This window comes from Nicotiana sylvestris, chromosome 2 (assembly GCF_000393655.2).
Source record: "Nicotiana sylvestris chromosome 2, ASM39365v2, whole genome shotgun sequence".
NCBI classification, from domain to species: Eukaryota; Viridiplantae; Streptophyta; class Magnoliopsida; order Solanales; family Solanaceae; genus Nicotiana; species Nicotiana sylvestris.
In genome coordinates this window covers 171,778,658-171,802,251 of record NC_091058.1, presented here as the reverse complement: position 1 = coordinate 171,802,251, position 23,594 = coordinate 171,778,658, and the positions used below count along the sequence as shown (strand labels likewise).

General features: G+C 41.8%; 1 protein-coding gene across 1 annotated transcript; it reads right to left on the bottom strand.

The window, feature by feature from the left end:
- Positions 1-8,352: 8,352 nt before the first annotated feature.
- On the bottom strand, positions 8,353-8,817 carry LOC138885975 (uncharacterized). Its single transcript, XM_070166993.1, has one exon. The coding sequence runs from the start codon at positions 8,815-8,817 to the stop codon at positions 8,353-8,355; it is 465 nt and encodes a 154-aa protein (XP_070023094.1).
- Between the last annotated feature and the right edge of the window lie 14,777 nt (positions 8,818-23,594).

Sequence of the window (23,594 nt, the reverse complement as noted above, 5' to 3'; positions counted from 1 at the left end):
TGGCCCACCTTGTCCCGAAGGCGCTCCAAGCTCTTCGCCTTTTTCTGCAACTGAAATAAACAAAACATTAGCTTTAGAAGTTAGAAGGAGGAACTCACACTTGCTCGAAACAAAAACTACCTGCACCTTCAAGTAGCTCTCATAATTCGAGCTCCGGCTCGTCTCATACTGTAAATATGCCAACTCGACGTCCCTTTCATCGCAAAGGATCCTAAGGGATTTCTCCTCACCCAGAGCTTTCCACAACTTAGCCTCACAGCAAAGCAACTCGTATTTAAGCTTGTTGAAGGCCTGCAAGAGAAAACTTAGTAAGGAAGGGAAGGCACCAAACTCAAAAGGCATGTGCCAAAAACTCACCATAGAGTGAAGCCGTTGTTCTTCCTCAAAGGTCGAGTGCACATCTTCTAACCTAGCTCCCTCAGCTCCAACAGAGTCGACACCGGCCGAGAAACGGTCGCTCGGTGCATATGATCTTGGGTTTCGAGTATCCCTCGAAGTACCTCCAGTGGAAAAAGAAGACGACACCGGTGTATAAACTGCCTCTCCAAAACCATAAATCACGGGCGCGGCAGGCTCAGTCAATACTTCTACTCCGGGCCCCCAATCCAGGTTCGCCTTACTTCAAGCACCATTGCCCTGCAAAGGTATCTCTTGCTTATTACTATCATTCTTTGGCACAGAAGGTAGCGATCCTTCTCCGGCCCCAAGGGGGCATGACTTCGCCTCAGAAGGCTCCTCGATGCCTACAAAAACAGGGTTAGTACGCTGAAAGAGAAAGTGCTTTTCCAACTAAAAGAAGAGAAGGGAACAGATCGCACAGCACATACCGTGGTATTTTGCCTCCCACCTATCCTTAGATAAAGCTCTCCACTTACGCTCGTTGTAAGTCGAGTGGGTTGCCAACTTTCGAACCCAATTCGGAAGATCGGGAACCTCACCCGGCATCCACAAAGTCGCTGCAGAAAAAGAAAAGAAGGCACATTTACGGAACACCCCTTTGCCATAATTGAAAAACTGTGAAGGCACGAGTGTACCACTTACGTGTATAATTCCATTCCTCGGGGAATGTCATAAACTCCACGAGGATAATATCAATAATTTGTACTTGGACGAATCAACTTATCCACTCCTGACCTTTATCTTCTTCATCATCTACAACGAAAGGCGTGGTCGACCGGCATCGTAAGGTTAACAGACCTCGATGATGAAAGGGCCGGTATAGCCTGATAAGATGGCTAAGCATAAATTCAATCCCTTCCTTCTCCGCAAAGAACTTCACCATCAACACTATCCGCCAAAATGACGGGTGAATCTAGGCCAAGGTAACCTGATACTTTCGATAGAAGTCAAGTACACCACTATTAAGAGGGCCCATCGTGAAAGGATACGTGAGCACATTCAGAAACCCCTCGGCACGGTCTGTAATACTCTCATCCGGGGAACGTACTTGCAGTACTATCTTTTCCCCCAATCCACAGTCTTTCCTCACCAACTCAAAGTGTCCCTCTCCTATCAAACAAGTAAAATTCAAGGTATGCTCCCGTTGGTCCTGAGTATCGGGGCACTTTTCTGAAGAAAAGTCCCCTCGCGAAGTAAAATGCCCCGAGCTAACAAGGCAAAAAATGGAGGCAGAACTCTCTCCTTCCTGCCGAGCGGATCCTGATGTAGCAGTCATGACTACAACAAAATTAGAGAACGGAGCGGGAATTTAGGCCAGAGCATCGATACTGAAATAGTGAAGGGCCTAACGCAGGAAAAGGGCAACTTCTCAGAATGATGGAATCTCCAAAAGGGCGGAAGCAACCCTATATATGGAAAAAACGGCGACGACCCGCCTACCTCAAAGGACGATTAAAGTGCTGGCCGAAATCACTTTGGGAAAATATGTCGGCGGGATCACCTCGGTCACTTTGCAGTCGTGTCGTCCATTTGACGAATGCCATATGACGTTTTGGGGTCAGAGACCCCCGCACCAAATAAGTCTCGAGATGGTACCCGATCTCGAGGACCTCCATCAAAAAGAAGTTAGGCTCCAAGAAGCCTTTGGCATCATCGCCAGTCTCGAGATGGTACCCGATCTCAAGGACCTCCATCAAAAAGAAGTTACGCTCCAGGAAACCTTTGGCATCATCTCCAGTCCCGAGATGGTACCCGATCTCGAGGACCTCCATCAAAAAGAAGTTAGGCTCCAGGAAGCCTTTGGAATCACTACAAGTCCCGAGATGGTACCCGATCTCGAGGACCTCCATCGAAAAGATGTTAGGCTCCAGGAAGCCTTTGGCATCATCGCCAGTCCCGAAATGGTACCTGATCTCGGGGATCTCTCCAAGAGGCCATCGATGTCATTACAAGACTCGGGATGGTACCCAGTTTTGAAGGCTCCTCTCAAGGAGAAAATAAGTACTTAAAACTCCACTTATATGGGCTTGGCCTCAAGGTACCATCTAAACTCGGGCAGTCCCTCGTCCAGGATCTATCTACAAAGCATTAAGGCTATCTACACATAGTTCAAGACAAGTTTCCATATGGCCCGAGCAAACCCCCACTCGGGGATCGTTCTCGAAAGCCTAAAGGCAGTTTCCATTCTCGAGCTTCCGAGCGAATCCCCCTCGAATATTATCACAGGGTCTAGAGTCTAAGTTTTGATTTGGGGTTTCGAAGCCCTACTCTCATTCAACTCGAAGTCATGGTCCCGACGACCCGAGTTTATCAGTCCAACCTGGGCTCGGTCCAAGGGACGGCAAAGGGTTTCGAGGGGAGCCCTGTTAATCAATCAAAGGTTAGAAAAAATACTCACACCTGGGTTCGATATTTGCGCCAATCAATGGAGTCATGCACTCAGATTCTACGCAAGCATAGATAAAGGGAAAATAATATACGTCAGAGACAAATTGAAGAAATATTTTTTATTCATAAACATTCGATTACAAAAGCCCACGAGGGGTCCTTACATACGATTACAAAAGCCCACGAGAGGTCCTTACACAGAAACAAAGAAGAAAAAAGGTACATATGCAAGAAAAGCCTAGAGTCTATTCTCGAGGGTCCATCCTCGGCAGCAGTATCTTTGAGCGCCACCCCCTCGGGTATGCATCCTCAGTAGCAGTGTATTCAACCACCACCTACTCGAAGGTCTCATCTCGGTCCTCCAAAATGGTATCTTCAAGGGAGAAGACGAAGAAGAGGAATGGGAGAAGATGAAGGAGAGAAGAAATGGGAGAAAGGTTGATTGAAGAACACTTGAATAAGGAATTGGTTCCAGAAAGCCCCCATTTATAGAGAAAGGCCAGAGTAACCGGAGGGCACAATCAATACTCTTTTGAAAAACGCAACCGTCGACGCAAAAACATATCGACAGGCGCAATTAATGCCTTTTGGGAACTGAATCGACCGCGATATTATTGCCTAGAAGGACGAGGATCGACAGTGCATTGAAAGATGCTAAAAAGACAAGTCAGCGGGATGCCTCGGTTGCCACAAAAGCCTATGTCATAAGTATGACATCATCAATATAACATTATCGTGGGAAATTCGGAAAGATGGTTATCAAGGTCGTTTCTTGTCATTCTACTCTAAGAAACGCGGGGACTATCTGTATACAGTAAAATTGGAGGGTCCAATTTTCCATTGTTATGATGCCTAGAAGGCTCGAAATCACGGTCGAGTTTCATCCCTCGAAGGCCATTGACACTCAACCACGGGATAGTTTGAGACCGACGGTTACGGGAAGAAAATGGGGAGTTCCCAAGGTGTAAAGCTAGAGCTGACAAAATCTGTCAGGCTAGTCTGAGCCCGTATCGTGGCATTAACTAGGTGTCTCATCTCCATATCTTTGTAATTAATGTGTTCGTACTATGTTGGGATTCCCCCTCTTATATAAAGGGGATCTTTGTCATTTTGTAAACATTTATTGCTCCATACTAAATATACTAGAATATTCTCTCTGCTCTCTAACACATTCTCTTGGCCTTATCATCTAATTTATTGTTCATATTTATTGTGTTCTATTTCTTGTTCATCATTTATTGCTTATTATTGGCCATAAAGACCCGTCTTTGATTTATTAATAACTATTAGTCACCATCGAATGCCTTCTATAGCTCCCAGCCAAGATTCAGACTCGACCCCGAGGCCCTCGAATAGGCAAGCTCGAGGCCCCGATTGACAGCAATTCGGTTTGATTAACGTCTCGTTTCTAAGCTCTTATCTCGTCTCTAAGTCTTTCACCTAGCATCAACTGCCTAACAACTAGCATAAAAATAGATCACGTATTTTTAGAACACTAAATCAAATTTAATTGTTATTACCATTTTTATGGTAAACATTAAGATCTATCCATAATCTAGGTATTAAACTCACATTAGGTAGGAATTACTTACCCTCAATAGCTAGGTTGAAATCTCCCTTTTTGAAGCTCTAAAATCGCCCCAGTGTGTGAAAAATGGGAGAAAATTGCCTAAGTTCCGTATTTAAAACAAGCTTTTATCACGCTGTGACGACCTTCTTCGCGAATAAGGAATAAGCCTCGCATTCGCGAAGGATTACACTGACTGGGCATCGCGAATGCGATGGCTCTATCATGAACGTGAAAAGCAACACCCACTGATCCTGCCCGATCCCATTTCCCCCACGCGAATGCGAGTAGGGTTTCGCGAATGCAAAGGCTTAGGCTCACAAGGGTTTGCGAACGCGTGTGACATACTGCAAACGTGAAGGGCAATTTTCCCACTACTCTAGATCCTTCTTCGCAAACGCAATGGCCCTCTCGCGTTTGCGTAAAAGGAAACCAGAACTGGAAATTTCTGGTTTCTCAGATTTAGCTCCGGGCGGTCAGAAACACACCCGAGCCCCTTGGGACTCCGTCCAACTACACCAACAAATCTGTATTCATGATACAGACCTGCTCGAACTCTCGAAACATGTAAAAAACAACGAAACCAAGAATCACACCCCAAAACTAAATTGAATGAAACCTTGAACTTCAAGTTTCCTAATTGCTCCGAACACGCCAAATCATACTTAGACTATTCGGAATGACACCAAATATTGCGTTCAAGTCATAAATAACATTGCAGACCTACTCCAACTTCCGGAAAAAGAATCCGAGCCCGATATAAAAAAGTCCACCCTCGGTCAAACTTTCCAAAAACTTCAAATTCTAACTTTCGCCAAATGACTTCGAAACGACCTACGAATCTCCAAATCCACCTCTGGACGTGCTCCTATGTCCAGAATCAAAATACGGAGCTATTCCCTGACTCGGAATCCCAGACGAATGTCTAGAATGTAAAATTCCACTTCAACCCAAACTAATGAAATTCATTCAAAATGCCAACTTTCACTATTAGGCGCCGAAACGCTCTTGGGTCGTCCACAACCCGATCCGAACATATGCCTTAGTCCAAAATCATCATACAAACCTATTGAAACTGTCAAATACCGATTCCGAGATCATTTACTCAAAATATTGACCGAAGTCAAACTTATCCTTTTAAGCCAACCTTAAGGAAACAAATGTTCTGATTTCAACCCGAACCCTTCCAAATTTAGAACTAACCATCCCCGCAAATCTTAAAACAGTAAAAACATGTACAAGAAGTTTTATTTAGGGGAATGAGGTTCTAGAAAGCAAAACGTCTGATCGGGTCGTTACATTTTCCACCTCTTAAACAAACGTTCGTCCTCAAACGGTTTTAGAATCATACTTGGAGCGCTAAATAAGTGTGGATATCTGCTCCGTATGTCCTCCTGGGACTCCTAAGTCGCCTCCTTGACCGGTTGGCCCTTCCACTAGACCTTTACCACAGAAATCCTCTTGGATCTCAACTGGCGATCCTGTCTAGTAACAATGGCAACTGGCTCCTCCTCATAAACCAGGCTCTCATCTAACTGAATAGTGACACATGAGACAAGTCGGTGTGATACCTCCAGAGCATAGACACGTGAATAATCGGATGAACTCCTGATAGGTTGGGAGGTAAAGCAAGCTCATAAGCAACCTCCCCAACTCATCTCAACACCTCAAATGGGCCTATAAACCTTGGGCTCAGCTTGCCATTCTTCCAGAATCTCATAATCCCCTTCATCAGCGAGACTTTCAAGAGAACCTTTTGGCCCACCATAAATGATAAATCACTACGCCTTCTGATCCGCGTAACTATTATGTCTGGACTGTGCTATGCGAAGCCACTCCTAAATTAACTTTACCTTTTCCAAGGCATCCTTTACCAAATCAGTACCGTATAACATAGCCTCGCCGGGCTCAAACCACCCGATGGGATAAAGATATCGTCAACCATATAAAGCCTCAATGGAACCATTTCGATGCTGGACTAATAACTGTTGTTGTAAGCAAACTCAGCTAAAAGTAAGAATCGGTCTCGTTGCCCTCCAAAGTCAATCACACATGCTCTGAGCATGTCCTCTAGAATTTGAACTGTCTGCTCCGACTGCCCGTTGGTCTATAGATGAAATGCTATGCTGAGCTCTACGCGGGTCCCCAACTCACTTTGTACGACTCTCTAGAAATGTGAAGTAAACTGAGGGCCTCTATCTGATATGATAGAAACACGCACAACATGCAACCGAACTATCTCTTGAATATAAATCTGGGCCGACCTCTCTGAAGTATACGTAGTCACAACCGAAATGAAATGGACCGACTTGGTCAACCAGTCAACAATGATCCAAATTGCATCGAACTTCCGCAAGGTCCGCGACAACCTAACTACGAAGTCCATAGTAATGCTCTCCCACTTCCACTCCGGTATAGTCATCTACTGAAGTAGGCCACCTGGCCTCTGGTGCTCATACTTAACCTACTAGCAATTTAGGTACGTAGATACATACTCAACTACTTCTTTCTTCATCCGCCTCCACCAATAATGATGCCTCAGGTCACGATACATCTTGGTAGCACCTGGATGAATGGAATACCAAGAACTGTGTGCCTCCTCTAGAATCCTCCCTATCAAGTCATTGACATTAGGAACACATAGACGACCCTGGAGTCGCAGAACACTATCCTTGCCGATAGAAACCTCCTTGGCACCACCCTATAGTACCGTCTCTGTGAGGACCATCAATTGCGGATCATTTAACTGTCGAGCCTTGATCGGCTCCAATAATGAAGAATGAGCATCAACACTTGCATGAACGCAACTGGGCTCTAAAATATCAAACCTTACAAGTCTATTGGACAAGGACTGAATGTCCAAAGCTAGTGGCCTCTCCTCTACTAAAATGAATTCCGAGCTACCCATACTCTCTACCTTTCTGCTCAAGGCGTCCGCGACCATTCGCCTTGCCTGGATGATAAAGAATGGTGATGTCATAATCCTTCACTAACTCAAGCCATCTACAATGCCTCAAATTAAGATCCCTTTGCTTGAACAAATGATGTAAGCTGCGATGATCAATGTAAACCTCACATGAAACTCCATAAAGATAATGCCTCTATATCTTAAGAGCATGAACAATCGCAGCTAACTCTAGATCGTGCACATGGTAGTTCTTCTCATGGACCTTCAGCAGACGCGAAGTATATGCAATAACTCGCCCCTCCTAAATTAGTACACAACCCAAACCAATACATGAAGCATCGCAATAAATCATATACATCCCCGAATCGGAAGGCAACACTAGAACCGGGGTTGTAGTCAAAGCTGTCTTGAGCTTCTCAAAGCTCGCCTTACAATCATCGGACCAACGGAATAGAGCACCATTCTGGGTCAATCTATTCAAAGGTTCTGCAATAGACGAAAAGCCCTCCACAAACCGACGATAATAACCTGCTAACCCCCGGAAGCTCCTGATCTTAGTCACCGAAGTGGGACGATACCAACTCTGAACTGCCTCAATCTTCATGGGATCCACCTTAATACCCTCGCCTGATACAACATGCCCTAAGAATGCCACAGAATCTAACTAGAACTCACACTGCTTAGCATATAGCTTCTGTTCCCGCAAGGTCTAAAGCATCACTCTTAAATGCCACTCATGCTCCTCCATACTACGGGAGTAGATTAAAATGTCATCAATGAAGACAATGACAAACGAATCAATATAAGGCCTGAACACCCTGTTTATCAAATCCATAAACACCACTAGGGCATTAGTCAAGCCGAAGGACATCACTAGAATTTCATAATGGACATATCTGATCCAAAAAGCAGTCTTCGGAACATTCGAGTCCCGAATCTTCAACTAATGGAACCCTGATCTCAAGTCAATCTTAGAGAACACCCTAGCACCCTCAAATTGGTCAAACAAATCAGCAATACGCGGCAACGAATACTTGTTCTTGGTGGTGACCTTGTTGAACTAGCAGTAATCAATGCACATCCGCATAGTCTAATATTTCTTCTCCATAAATAACATTGGTGCACCCCAAGGTGATACTCTTGGTCTAAGGAACCCTTTTGCTAATAACTCCTCAAGTTGCTCCTTCAACTCTTTTGGAGCCATACGGTACGGTGGGATAGATATAGGCTGGGTACCTGGAGCCAAGTCAATATAGAAATCAATATCATGATCTGGTGGCATGCATGGAAGGTCAGAAGGAAACACATTGGCAAACTCCCGGACTACTGGCACTGAATCAATCGCTGGAGACTCTGCAGTAGTATCCCGAACATAAGCTAGATAGGCCAAACAACCCTTCTCGATCATATGTCGAGCCTTCATAAAAGAGATAACCCAACTAGATGTACTAACAGATGAACCCTTTAACTCCAATCTAGGAAAATCTGGCATCGCTAAGGTAACAATCTTGGCATAATAATCAAGGATGGCGTGATATGGAGATAACCAGTCCATGTCCAGGATGACCTCAAAGTAGGTCATATCAAGCAACAGAAGGTTCTCTCTAGTCTCTAACCACAGATGTGACCACACATGACCGGTATATCCGATCTACAACCACAAAATTGCCTACAAGAGTGGACACATAAACTGGAGTACCCAAGGACTCACGAGGAATATCCAGGAAATGAGAAAATAGAGATGACACGTATGAATAGGTAGACCCTAGATCAAATAAAACTAAAGCAACCCTACCGCAGACAGAGATAATACCTATGATTATGGCATTTGAGGCCACTGCATCTGGTCTGACCGGAAAGGCATAGAACCTGGATGGAGCGCCGGCTGGCTGGCCTCCACCTGACTGAATAGTAGCTAGCTGAACTCCCCCTGCCTGGCCTCCACCTCTAGGACGATCTCTACCCGCCTTCCCTTCGCCTTTAGGCGACAAGACAGCTGGTGCTGTAATCATGGGTTGTTGGCCCTGCTGCACTGCCTTGCAACGAAGCCTGGGGCAGAATCTCTGCACATGAATCAACCTCTCGGTGTTGTGATCTGCTTCCTTGAAGTCTAACCCTGATGGCCCGAATACCCACTGGAAAAACTATGAATAGTTGGTCGGCGGTACGAACTCTCTGGCATGGAATTGAAGGAAGCACTGGAAGAACCCTAATGACCCAAGTAGCCAATAGGAGAACCCTGAATGGCCGGTGGGATGTAAGAAGTCTCTGGCATGGCGCTAAAATAGGGTCGCGCCGGAGCACCCTGAGGAGGTGGTGGTGCTGGATTTGTGGGCCTGCTAGGCTAACCCCTCCCAAACTGATCTCGGCGCCCAGCTGGGGAACCTCTAAACTCCCCAGAATAACGGAACCTCTTGTCCCTTTGCATCTGCTCTCTACCTCTCAAACGGTAACCCTCAATCCTCCAATCTATCTCTATTACTAGCTGATAAGAAGTCCCCATATCGACCTCTCGGGCCATAGTAGTCTGAATACTTGAGTGCAACCCCGCAACAAACCTCCACACTTTCTCTGCATCAGTAGGAAGTATTAGAAGTGCATGGTGAGACAACTCAGAGAATCTTGCCTCATAATCGATCACATACATGTGAACCTATTGGAGCTGCTCAAACTGAAATCGCAACTCTTCCCTCTAAGAGGGTGGGATATATCTGTCCAAGAATAGGCGTGTGAACTGGTCCCAAGTGAAAAATCTAGTGATTTCCATTTTTAATAAGTTTTTCAAATAGCTAACATTTCTTAAATTTAAAAAATTTAATGAATAATAGATTTTAAAGTGATCAAAATGAAAGCAGCTTGAAATCATAACCACAGAAATACAACCCAAAATAATAAGTCTACTAGTGTGTGCCAAGATCCGGCATCACAAATGTATGAGCATTCTAGTAGAATATACAAAAGAATACTAGTATACTGTCTGAAATGAAATAGACAGAAAATATAACAAAAGGAAAACATCAGCTGATGTAGTATGACTCGGAAGGACAACTCACCATATAGTCTCGCAGCGGGGATCAAATATGCATGTCGAACTGGTAACCAGATGTACCTACCTAAGATCCTATAAAATTAAGTGCAGGAGTGTAGCATGAGTACATAAACAATATGTGCCCAGTAAGTATCCAGTCTAACCTCGAAGAAGTAGTGACGAGGAATCGACTTTGACACTTACTATGGGCTAACAATGATATATCAAAATTTTATACTAAACATGAATTTCATGGATAATATTGAAAGCTCAATAACAGGAAATAATAAATTCTTCCTTCATAAATAATAAATCCCAAGTTTAGTTTCATAATTTAACAGTTTGTATCTCAAGACATTTAAGCAATATCAATTTTGAATAATTCTAAAGATTTATCATGCGAAAATTATGTCGAGGTCGTACGACCTGATCCAACATAATATTTTAACTGTGCACTGCCGAGAGTCAAACGACACGAACCATAGATACATCTATCTGCTGCCGAGGCATTCGGCCCGCTCCACAAATAGAAAACATTTCAAATAAGACACAAACTCTCATTTATAATCAAGTGTTCCACTCGCAACTTCAAGGAAGTGAATTTAACCTTTTACAATTCTTTTATCAACTTCCAATATGACTTAAGAAATTAAATCAACAAGTAGGGGTGCAACATTTCAAGTGTAGCATGGTATGGTCCTAGACTTCCCGGACAATAGCATAATTAGTAGCTACGTACGAACACTCGTCACCTCTTACGTACGTAGTCCGCACACATAGGAGCACATATTAGTTATAATTCACCTATGAGGTTAATTCCCTCTTACAAGGTTAGAAAAGAGACTTACCTTACCTCAAGGCCTACTTTCCGGTCCAAGATTATGCTCAAACCCTCAAATCGGTGTCGAACAATTTAAAACTATTCAAATAGCATATAAACTAATCAATATATATTCAAAAGTTAATATTCTAACTATGTAAGTGATTATCCAACCCTAAATGTAAGGTTCCTAAAATTCACCCCCCTCCCCCCCCTCCCCCGGCTCACGTGCCCAGATTCCAGAAATGTTTGAAGAAATTTGTTACCCATAATCTCATGAACTCAAATATATAATTTTTACCAAATTCCATAACAAATTTCGTAGTTAAATCTCATATTTATCAAAAACCTAGGTTTTCCATCTAACCCATGAATTCCACAAATTTACATGTTAAGATCTACCTATAATCTATGTATTAAACTCACATTAGGTAGGAATTGCTTACCCTCAATAGCTAGGTTGAAATCTCCCTTTTGAAGCTCTAAAATCGCCCAAGTGTGTGAAAAATGGAAGAAAAATGCATAAGTCCCCTATTTAAAACAAGCTTCTGCCCAGCTGTGACGGCCTTCTTCGCAAACGCAGAAGAACCCTCGCGTTCGTGAAGGTATACACTGACTGGGCATCGCGAATGCGATATCTCTTTTGCGAATGCGAAGAGAAATTCCCACTGATCTTGCCCGATACTACTTCCCCTACGCGAACGGGAGTGGGAGTTCGCGAACACGAAGGCCTAGGCTCACAAGGCTTCGTGAACGTGTGTGCCCTACCGCGAACATGAAGGGAAATTCGCCCACTACCCCTTTGCGAGCGTGATGGCCTACTTGCGTTCGCGTAGAAGGAAACCACAACTGGAAATTTTTGGTTTCTCAAATTTAGCTCCAGGCGGTCTGAAACACACCCGAGCCTCTCGGGACCCCATCCAACTACACCAACAAGTCTGTAATCATGATACGGACCTGCTCGAACTCTCAAAACGTGTAAAAAACAACGAAACCAAGAATCACACCCCAAAACTAAATTGAATCAAACTTTGAACTTCAAGTTTCCTAATCGCTTCGAACGCGCCAAATCATACTTAGACTACTCGGAATGACACCAAATTTTGCATGCAAGTCATAAATTATATTACGGACCTACTCCAACTTTCGGAACCAGAATCCGAACTCGATATCAAAAAGTTCACCCTCGGTCAAACTTTACAAAAACTTCAAATTCTAACTTTCGCCAAATGACTCTGAAACAACCTACGGACCCCCAAATTCACTTCCGGACGCGCTCCTAAGTCCAGAATCACCATACAGAGCTATTCCTAGACTCAGAATCCCAAAGGACATCTAGAATGTAAAAATACACTTCAATCCAAACTTATGAAATTCATTCAAAATGCAAACTTTCATTATTAGGCAACGAAATGCCCCCGGGTCATCCACAACCCGATCCGAACATACGCCCAAGTCCGAAATCATCATACAAACATATTGGAACCATCAAATCCCAATTCCTTGGTCGTTTACTCAAAATGTTGACCGAAGTCAAACTTAGCCTTTTAAGTCTACCTTAAGGAACCAAGTGTTCTGATTTCAACCTGAACCCTTCCAAATCTCCAACTAACCATTCTCACTCGTCATAAAACAGTAAAAGCACGTACGTGAAGTCTTAGTTAGGGGAATGAGGTTCTGGAAAGAAAATGACTAGTCGGGTTGTGACGGAGGAAGAAGCACACACCACAGACAAAATATATACAAATCAGATACAAATATATACAAAGACATATTGTATAAAAATTATATTTAAGTTGTATGATATTGTAGTTGTATATAACCGGGTAGAAATAATATATGAAAGTTGTAGATAAGTTGTATAATATATATATAATTAGTTGTATAAAATTTGTTTTTACTATGTATAAATCAAATACAAAATATACAAAAGACATATTGTATAAAATTTGTATAAAATTGTATTTAAGTTGTATGATATTGTAGTTATATTTAATTGGCTAGTAAGTGTATATTTTTCATCTATTAGCTTTCTGATTCTTTTTCTTTCTTATTTATTTGGTTTATGATCAGTTTGTGTTATTTTTCGTGGATAGTTTGGTGAAATGTTAATTTAGAATGATCTGTTTGCCTTTTTCTCTCCATTAATTGGTTTTTTTTTTATCTTCCCAGTTATTGCTTCTTTAATATGCAATTAGACAAAGTAATGAAAAAACCGAGCAAAGAAGTCATATCTGAGCTAATTATAACTAACTCATCCGCTTATATTATACAAAGCAAGACCCGACAAGAATATAGAGGTCGAAGAGCTATGGCTCAGCTGCTTCACGTATTACACCCTATTTCCTGAAGTTGTAACTGTTGTCAATTTTTCCGCAGATGTCTACAAATAGATGTAATTGTTATCAATAACTTATTACTATTAATTGGTTAAATTTTCTGACTTCTCATTTTAAAGTGCAGCTTCGATAGCCTGCACACCTATTTTAACAAACTGCAGACTGCTTCTATTGTTTCTATAATTCTTGAAAGCTTAAATTATATTGGGTTCTTCTTAGATATATACATATATAGTTAATACATATACATATTTATTTCTGAACATATTAATTTATAAACTACTAAAAAAATTAAAGATGAGGCTTATGCCCGCCCCAACTTTTGATATTTTTTTTCTATTCTTACAGATATTAGCTTAAGGATAAATTAAAAAAATCGAAAGAATTAGCAAACAGAAATCCCTAAATATAAGTTAGATCTGGAGAGATGAGGGAAGATAGGAGAGAAAAAAGGAAAAAAAGGTATAAATTAATCCCTTGATTGAAGATACTAATAATGGATTGGGAGCCTTCTAAGGTGAATTATATATATATTTTGTAACTAAAACGTGTTTAGGTTGTGTAAATACAAAAACTTGGATATTTTTCGTAATAAAGTTTCAAATAGTGTATAGGAACGAAAAAATTCTAAATAAAATTGTAATGACCCAACCGGCGTTTTGAGCATTTGCATTCTATTCAGTTATTTGAAGTCTTGAGTAGCTTCATAAGATGTATTATGACTTGTGTGAATAGTTGGTTTTGGTTTCCAGGTGATTCGGAATTGATTTGGAAGAATGAATATCATGTTAGAAGCCTTAAGTCGGATGAGTTGGCCAAGTTTGACTTTTTGTATTCGATCCTGGATCAGAATTTTGATGGTTCCGTTAGGTCCGAATGGTCATTTTGGAATTGGGCATATGCCCGGATTTGTATTTGGATATTTCTAGAAGGTTTCGGCACCATTTGACAAAAGCTGGAAATTTAAAGGTTTGAAATGTTCATAAGTTTGACCGATAATTGACTTTGATGATGTCGGGCTCAAATTATTGTTCTAGGAGTTAGAATAGGTTTGCTATTTCATTTGGAACTTTTTTGCAAAATTTGAAGTCATTCCGACTTGATTTGATATGGTTCAGCACGAGTTTTGGAAGTTGAAAGTTCAAAAATTAATTGAGTTTGATTTAAGGTGTGATTCGAGGTTTTAATATTGTTATGTTTAATTTGAGGCCTCGAATAAGTTCATGCTATGTTTTGGGACTTGTTGATATGTTCGGACGGTGTTCCAGGGGCTCGGGTGAATTTTGGATAGGTTTTGGACCATTTTGGGCCATGTTGTTATTGCTGGTTTCTGCTGTTACCTGTTGCTTCTGGTGGTCTTCACGATCGCAAAAGTCCAGCCGTGATCGAAAAGTGTGCTTTGGTATGCTGTGAATATGTTCTTCGTGGACGCAATATAAGGAATGCGTTCACGAAAAGTAAGCTGATTATGTTTCTCTTTCGCGTTGTGGAGCTGGGAGCTGGAGGTCATGTCTTCTTGTTCGCAAAGTATTTACCATATTCGTGAAGGTCTGATCTATTGTGCATCGCGTTCGCGAGGTCTATGCCACGGGCACGTAGGGTCATTTTTTTGCGGTGAGTTTTTATTCATCGCGAACGCGCGAGTCCGTTCGCGAAGTGTATACCTAGAACAGTGTATAAGGTACTCTATTTCGAAGGCTTTGCTCATTATTTTATCACATTTTGAGTTGGGGAGCTCGAATTTGGATGCTTTTGGAGGCAATTTTCAACACGTGGATTGGGGTAAGTGTTTTCTACTCGGTTTTGATTATATTTCACTAATCTATCTTCAATCTTGGCATTTGGATTATGAATTTTATACAGAAATTGAGGGTTTTTGTCTAAACTTTTCTAAAGTGAATTTTTGAGTTTTGAACATCAGTTCAGAGTTGGATTTGAGTGAAATTAGTATAGCTAGACTCATAATTGAATGGGTTGTCAGAATTTATGAATTTTGTCAGGTTCCGAGGTACGAGTCTGGGTTTGACTTTTTGGTTGACTTTGAGTTATTGATTAAAGATCCAACATTTATCATTTCGGATAGTTTCCTTTGGTATTATTTGATGTATGTGCCTTTCTTTTGGCTAGTTTCGAGCCGTTCGGAGATTGATATGCACGGGATGGCATTCTAGAGTGTTGTTTGGCTTGCTCGGTATTTGTTTTGGCATGTTTGAGCTAAATATCTTATCTAAACTTGGTCTTTTATGACTAGTGTGCAAAATTTGAGCTCATTCAGAATTAGTTTGATATGATTCGACATTAGTGTTAGAAGTTAGAAGTTCATTAGATCATTAAGCTTGAATCGATGTGCAATTCGTAGTTTTTGGTATTGTTGATGTGATTTGAGGCTTAGAGCGGGTTCATATTGTGTTTTAGGACCTGTTGATATATTTGGAAGGGGTCCTGGGGGCCTCAGGTGTGATCTCGATGGGTGTCAGACCATTTTTCCTTCATTGTGGACTGCTTATTTATGTGCATCTAGTTTCCTCTTTCACGGTCGCGAAGAAAGGGACGCGGTTGCGAAGAGTTGTTGCTGGCAGTGGTCATTTATTCTTTGCATTCGCAATAGTAAGCTTGCATTCGCGAGGCTTTGAGAGGCTTAGGCCAGTGCGGTCGCGAGTAGGATAACACGTTCGCATTGAGGAGATGTGAGCTGGGGCGTCAGGCTATCGGCTTACGCGATCGAGTAGAGGAGCCCGCATTTGCGTAGTGGCAGGACATGTAAGCATAGTGTTCCCCACTAGGTATTGGCGTTCGCGTAGGCTATTTGAGGGCTGTGATTATTTTGTTCTTCGCGATCACGATGTTGGTCCGGCGATCGCAATGCACTGTACCTGGGCAGACTGTTAAAACCCCAAATTGAGGGTTAGAGTTTAATATATCATATTTTGAGTTGTACAGATCGGTTTTGGGTGATTTTGGAGGGGATTTTTACGATTTGGATCCGTGTAAGTGCTTTTGACTCGGATTTGTTCATTATTCATAATTTCATCTTAGTTTTTATCATTTATTTGGTGAATTAATGTGAAGAAAAGGGGGATTTTAGTAAAAACTTCCTAAAGTGAAAATTGAGGATTTGAAGGTAGAATCTAGGTGAACATTCTCTCGAAATATTTTAATACATGATATTCACGGTAGATGTCTGTATAGGCAAAAATATGCCCTAAGGAAATTTAGCGTTAATCGGCATTAAGAAAAAAGATGTGGTCGAGGTCGACTAAGAAATAGTGAGATTCGTGGCCGGGCTATCAACAACAGTCGAGGTCGAGCACCAAGGCCAGAACAATAACGGCTAGTTTTGGTAATAAGATATTAAAGAGAATATTCTATTTAATATTCTCTACCCTTGTACTATTAGGGTTTGTTAGGGACATGTCTCATATAAATAGAAAAGGAGACAATAGTGTAACACATGTAACATTGACTTGATAAGAACACTTTTCAGAAGAAGATTCTTTCTCTCTAGCAAATATACAAACTCTACCTTTTGCAATATTCTTGCACACATTATCCCATATCTTTCCATCAGATCCGAGAATAGTTCGAACATTCGAGGATTTGTCTGTCACTCATCATTGTCAGAAGGAACAATCATTAATCTTATTCATTGTTGGGTGAATCATTCCCCCTATTTACATTAATGCCATTTATTGCTATTTACTGCTTGATATCCCTCCATTATTGCTCACGTCTTTTAAAATAGTAAATGTGCATTACTTTCAGTTTCCCACCGACTTTATCTTACGTTGTCTATGCCGTCAAGTTCTAAATCTAGAGATATTATCATTAACCAAGTTTAACCCTTCATCACATAAAATTAAATAGTTTAACCAAAAGTTTATATTTTTTGGTCAAACAATTTGGCGTTATCTGTGGGGATTTCCTAGTTAAAGTTTTAGTTTCCTCTAGATCTACAACTAGCATGGATTTCTAACAAAAAGAAAACAAGAACAAAATTCCTTTCCTTGTACACACAGATTTGATATGGCAGGTAATGGAGAAGAAAGAACGAGAGTAATGACCAACCTCACAACCAACCTCTTGAATACCATTAGTGAGGTTTCTGAATCATAAGGTGAGGATATAACGCCTAACGCCTCCCCCAGGTGAGGCGGGTCACCTCCTCCTCATGGCAGTATCGCAATGCCTTGCGGTAAAGGAGCTTCCACGTCCGTGACAAAAGATACACCGCATGCAGTAAAAAATCTCTTTGAGGCTTGGCTAACTGACACGCTAACCAGCATTCCCCATAAGCCCGTTCAGGATACATTTATAAAAAAATGCGAGGACTTGTGTTATAGGCGAGCAACATGGCCCGTTTCCTCCTTCGATGACATGTATTACTCACAACATCATTAATAGTGCAGGTGACGACACCCTTACAGCCATTTGGAGGAAGATGGGAGAACTGGAAAATGAGAACAAAACACTTCGGGACCAAATAGAGAACACCAAGAAAGGTCGACAAGATACTAGGTTCCCCGAAGCTCTTTACGAAGAGGGATGCTTGTTGGTTCATCGAGCAACCATATAGTGATGAAGCTGCCTCGCACACCATACCAAAGACTTTCAAAATTCCGCCCTATCTAAAAATATATGATGGTACGACTGACCCAGAAGACCATGTAACTCACTATGTCACCGCTATGAAAGGCAATGACCTCGCCAAGGAACAAGCATCCTCTATTTTGTTGAAAAAATTCGGCGAGGCCCTCATTAAAGGAGCATTGACGTGGTATTCACAACTGCCCATGCGTTCCATTGAAGCATTCAAAGAAATGGCCGACAAGTTCGTAACGGCCCATGCTGGGGCCAAAAGGCAGAGGCAAGAGTGAACGATATATTCGCTATCAAACAATCGCCCGGAGAAAGATTGAGGGACTTCCTCACCCGATTCAACCGAGTAAGAATGACCCTACCGAATATATCGGATTGAATGTCTGTCATAGCCTTCTAGAATAGGCTAAGCATGAATGGTTCAAGGGCGACGAGAAAGTTATTAAGTCAGCTCATGAAATATTCTTCAACTATTTGGTATGAAATACATAACGCCTACTGTGCCAAGGTCCGAGCAGACGAGGACTACCTGAATGGGACAACTCACTGATTTACCTCGGTACAAGCCGAATCCATGAAGGATCAAAGAAACAATATTAGGAGGGACCTCGTAGCTCCATAACCCAACCAAGAACGATATTTGCCTTATGTCAGAAGCGCCATCGCTCCACCCTCTGCCCACGAAGAGGGCCCACCCAAGCCAAGGACAAGTACTCACTGGGATGAGAGAGGTATGCCCCCTTATTATCTACTCACAATTTTTGTGCGTCACTTTTAGAAATAGTCTACGCATTAGAGAAGCTCAGACTGAAGGTAAAGTGGCCGCAAAAGATGAGGTCAGATCCAAGCACCAGAAATTTAGATGCCCTTTGCGAGTTCCACCAAGAACAAGGGCACAAAATTGAGGACTGCATCGCCCTATGATAGGAGTTCATAAACATTGCTCCGACAACGACTACTCAAAGAACTGCTGAGCAACCGGGGCAGGACCAACTTTGCCAGAGGATGCGAATAGCATCAAGGACCGTCGAAACTGCCCTCACCTACCCGCACCATCCAAATGATCATTGGTGATGGAAACAACCCTTCCATCAACATCAAAAGTTCACCACAACCCATAATCTCAAACAGTCGATCACTCACGAACGGTATGACGAACTCAAAGAAAGTATCACCTTCGTTAAGTCATATCCCCATGGTTTGGTTTTCCCTCACTACGATGCCCTTGTTATCACTTTAGGAATTCTAGATACAAATGTGAGACACATTATGTTGGATGACGGGAGCGGCGCGTGCATTATCCGCCCTTGAGTGTTTGCATAAATGAAACTCGAGGATATGATAGTGTCGCATTGCATCACACTAACAAGTTTTAAAAATGCAGTTGAACAAACATCTGGAAAAATCACAATCCCCATCCTGGCCGGCGACGTCACTCTAGAAACCACATTCCATATTATGGACCAGGATACATCATACAATGCCATAATAAGGCAACCATGGATACACGCCATGGAGGTTATGCTCTCCAGCTTGTACTGAGTCATGAAATTTCTAACTCCATAGGGTAATATTCAGCATACGAGGAGAGTAACACATATCTCGGGAATGCTATCACATCGCCCTGGATTGCACAGCCACTCAACAAATGAAGGGCAAATCAAAAGAGGCATAACAATTAACAGGGCCAAAGTCAAGTTGTGATGAGAGAGAGGACGTCATCAGAGATCTTGATATAGTAGAAGCCACGAAATCAACCATAGAAGACCTCGACCTTGTTCAATTAGACGACAACAGCCACAACAAGAAGGTTACATCGGCTACAAGTTTCAAGAACCAGGTAAATTCCGTCAATTCTTAACTACTAACGTGGACTTGTTTGCTTTTAGCCATATAGATATGACAGGTATCCCGAAGGAAATCACTACACATAAATTGAATGTCGACCCATTCCACCCCCGGTTAGGCAAGTTAGGCGTAAGTTCAACTCCACAATAAACGATGCAGTACGCGAGGAGGTCGAAATATTATTGAAAAATGGCTCCTTCAGGGAGTCAAAGTACCCCCAATGGGTCGCCAATGAGGTCATGGTGAAAAAGAAAAATGGGAAGTGGCGAATATGCATAGACTTTACAGATTTAAATAAAGAATGCCCCAAAGATTCATTCACATTACCTCATATTGACCAACTCATCGACAATCAGATCCTCATGGAAAAGGAGGATCAGGCAAAAACAACTTTGATCACCTATCAAGGAACGTACTGCTATAGAGTCATGCCTTTCGGACTGAAAAACGCATGGGCAACGTACCAAAGGTTGGTAACAAAAATGTTCAAGGACCAACTCGGCAAGACGATGAAGTTCTACATAGATGAAATGCTGGTCAAGTCCAAAATGAAATAAGATCACATCGACCACTTGAGAGAAACCTTCGACATACTCAGGCCATACATTATAAAACTAAACCCAAAAAAATGTGCATTCGGTGTGGTGTCAGGAAAGTTCTTGGGTTTCCTAGTGCCGAGGTCAACCCCCACCAAATCAAAACCATCGTAGGGATACCATAACACTTAACCAGCAAAAAACAGGTTCAGAGGTTGACTGGCCGCATCGCCGCCCTTTCAAGGTTTATCTCGCGATCGTCTGATAGGTTCCACAAATTCTTCGGTGTACTCAAAAAGGATAACGACCTCCAATGGACCTTCGAGCGTGCCCAAGCCCCGAAGTAATTAAAGGCTTACTTGTCGTCACCACCATTGCTTCAAAACCAGAACCTGGGGAGCGCCTCCTCATCTACCTCGTTGTATTCGAAGTAGCTGTGAGTGCAGTCCTAGTCCGAGAAAATAAAGGTACACAATTTCCAATCTATTACTGATCACATCCAACTCTAGTCCTCAAAGGATAAGCGGTTGTTACAAATATAATCCGGTCTAAAAGTTCGGAGTCGAATCCCATAGAGAACTAAGGCTTAGCTATATTTGTTTAATATCACTAAAAAGACAAGTTTGATCAATTTTCTAAATTATAATAATTGAGATTTATATTTATAACTAATTAACTAGAAAATACTAGAAAACGGTAAAATTATCAACTAATGAGATAAAGGATTGGAGACTAAATTAAGGAGATCTAGAGTTATGATTTTTCCCAATTGTTGGAATCCTTTTAGCTATGTTCCCTGCAATTTTTGTCAATGTATTCTCTACTGATCGTGAGCACATTAGGTGTCGTAATTCTCTTTTGAGCAACTACAATAATTTACTGGACATATTCTCTCGAACTACGCTAGTTGGCTTTATCTAACCGCTCACTATGACAACGTCAAGGCTTTGTTATTTCTAAACCTGCCTTTAAACCCACTGTATTGATTTCTCACATACGTTAGGAGTGACGTTGTTCAACAACCACCTAAATATGTTTCCTTTCTCAATAAACACATAATAAATAGGTACAGTTAATCGATAGCCATTCAATTAACAATAATAAATACGTAGTTGAACAAGTAGAGAAATTCAATGGCTCAATTATATAAAAACATAACAAGAATTTATCCTACAAAAGGTTCTATCAAAACCCTAGATAAAAAATTATCTATTCATAATACTATGTAAAATTACAATACTAAAAGTCATAACCAACAATGAAAAATAGGAAGAGGAAGGAAAAACTCGTAGAAGAATTCCCCGCCTTGCTCCTATTGTGTCTCTACTTCCTTAGGTCGAATCTGTGTCAAAAGTATGTCCAACCTCCTCAAAATACCATTTTCCATGCATATATACCAAGTAGGGTCGGCCCAAACAATTATACCTTCTCCTACGCACAAAAGGACAATTTTTCAGGTCTGGACGCGCGCGGTCGCGGTACGGGCGTGGTATTTTCCCAGTGCACTGCCTCAGTCCGCGTCCAGATCCGAGTTTGCAGTTTCGGCCACGTTTTCACCCTATTATGCTTAGAATTTGGAAAAAGCATGAAAGTTGTATCTCTTTGCGTTAGCCTTCCAACCATATATTATATAGGCCAAATGGAGTTAAGAACAAAGAGTTATGTCTATTTTACTAGATAGTGCACAATATGCCTACTCGAGTCTTCGTTTGTTCTTAATTATCTAATTTAACCCCTAAACACAATCCCGGCTTAATTCCTTGGGCTTTTACTCAAACTTCAAAACTCCAAATCACTTGAATTCCTTCCATAACATCTATATAGCTCGGAATCACTCCTACAAGGCATAAAACACATAGTTACTACAAAACACTAGCGATTAAAGCTCAAACTCAATTAAAGTGCAGTAAATTAGAGTGTAATAAGCGACTAAAATGCACTAATAGCCTATCATCAATTACATTAGCAAAAAAGTAGTCGATGTCGAGACGAGGTACCCCTACCTCTCTATCCTTGGTCGTAGCTTCACAAAAGCTTAGACCCTACTTCTAGTGCCATCCCATCTCGGTAGTCACAACTTTTCCCTAAAGAAGTATTTTGCATAAACCCGAGCTATCAGACAGGCTAGCAAAATGGGCCATAGAATTAAGCGAGCATGATATCACATATTAACTGCGAACGGCGATAGAGTCACAAGTCCTTGCCAACTTCGTCGCCGACTTTAGCACAAAAGTAATGCCCAAAGTCGAAAAAGAAGCGGCCCACGCTTCTCCCCAAACACGAAACCTATGGATTTTGTACATCGACGACGCTTCTAACGCATTAGGGTCCAGACTTGGACTCGTACTCGTACTCGAAGTCCCGATAAGTGAAGTGATTCGCTAGTCCATAAGGTGCCTAGATATGACTAACAACGAGGCCGAGTATGAGATCGTAATTGTAAGGTTAAGACTAGCACTCAAGTACAAGGCGAGACGGGCAAGACTACACTGTGATTCTCAAATTTTTGTCAACCAAGTCATAGGGACTTTCCGGATCAAAGAGCAAAGGTTACAAAAATATCAGGCCGAGATCTATAAGTTGTTGCCCGAGTTCGACGAATGTCAGCTCGAACAGATCCCTCGAGCACCGAACACCGAGGCAGACGGCCTCACAAAATAAGCAGCAGCCACCAAAAACATTACAACCGGAGAAAGAAACATGGTCACCCTTCTCTACTCATCGATAGATCAAATTGAGGTAAGAACCATAAACCAAACTTGGGACTAGCGCAATCGTATTATCACATATTTATATGATGGCATACTCCCAGAAGATAAAAAAGAAGCCAAGAAACTTTGAATGCAAACGGCCAGGTACAACATCATTCATAACGACCTATACAAGAGGATGTATGGCGGCCCCCAGGCAAAACGTTTAGGCCCAAATCAGATGTGTCGCGTCTTCGAAGAAGTTCCCGAAGGCCATTGTGGGGCTCATTCCGGTAATCGAGCTCTGGTTAAATGCCTCATACAGGTAGGTTACTACTGGCCTATCATGAAAAAAGAGGCTTCATACTTCATAAAAAAATGCGAGCAGTTCCAAAGGTACGCCCCAATGATCCACCAAGTGGGCGAGCACATCCACTCAATTACTTCCCCTTGGCCATTTATCAAGTGGGGATTA

What these genes read in the sequence shown, in the direction of transcription:
- LOC138885975 (XM_070166993.1), bottom strand. Translation starts at nt 8,817, where the DNA reads ATGGACTGGTTATCTCCATATCACGCCATCCTTGATTATTATGCCAAG.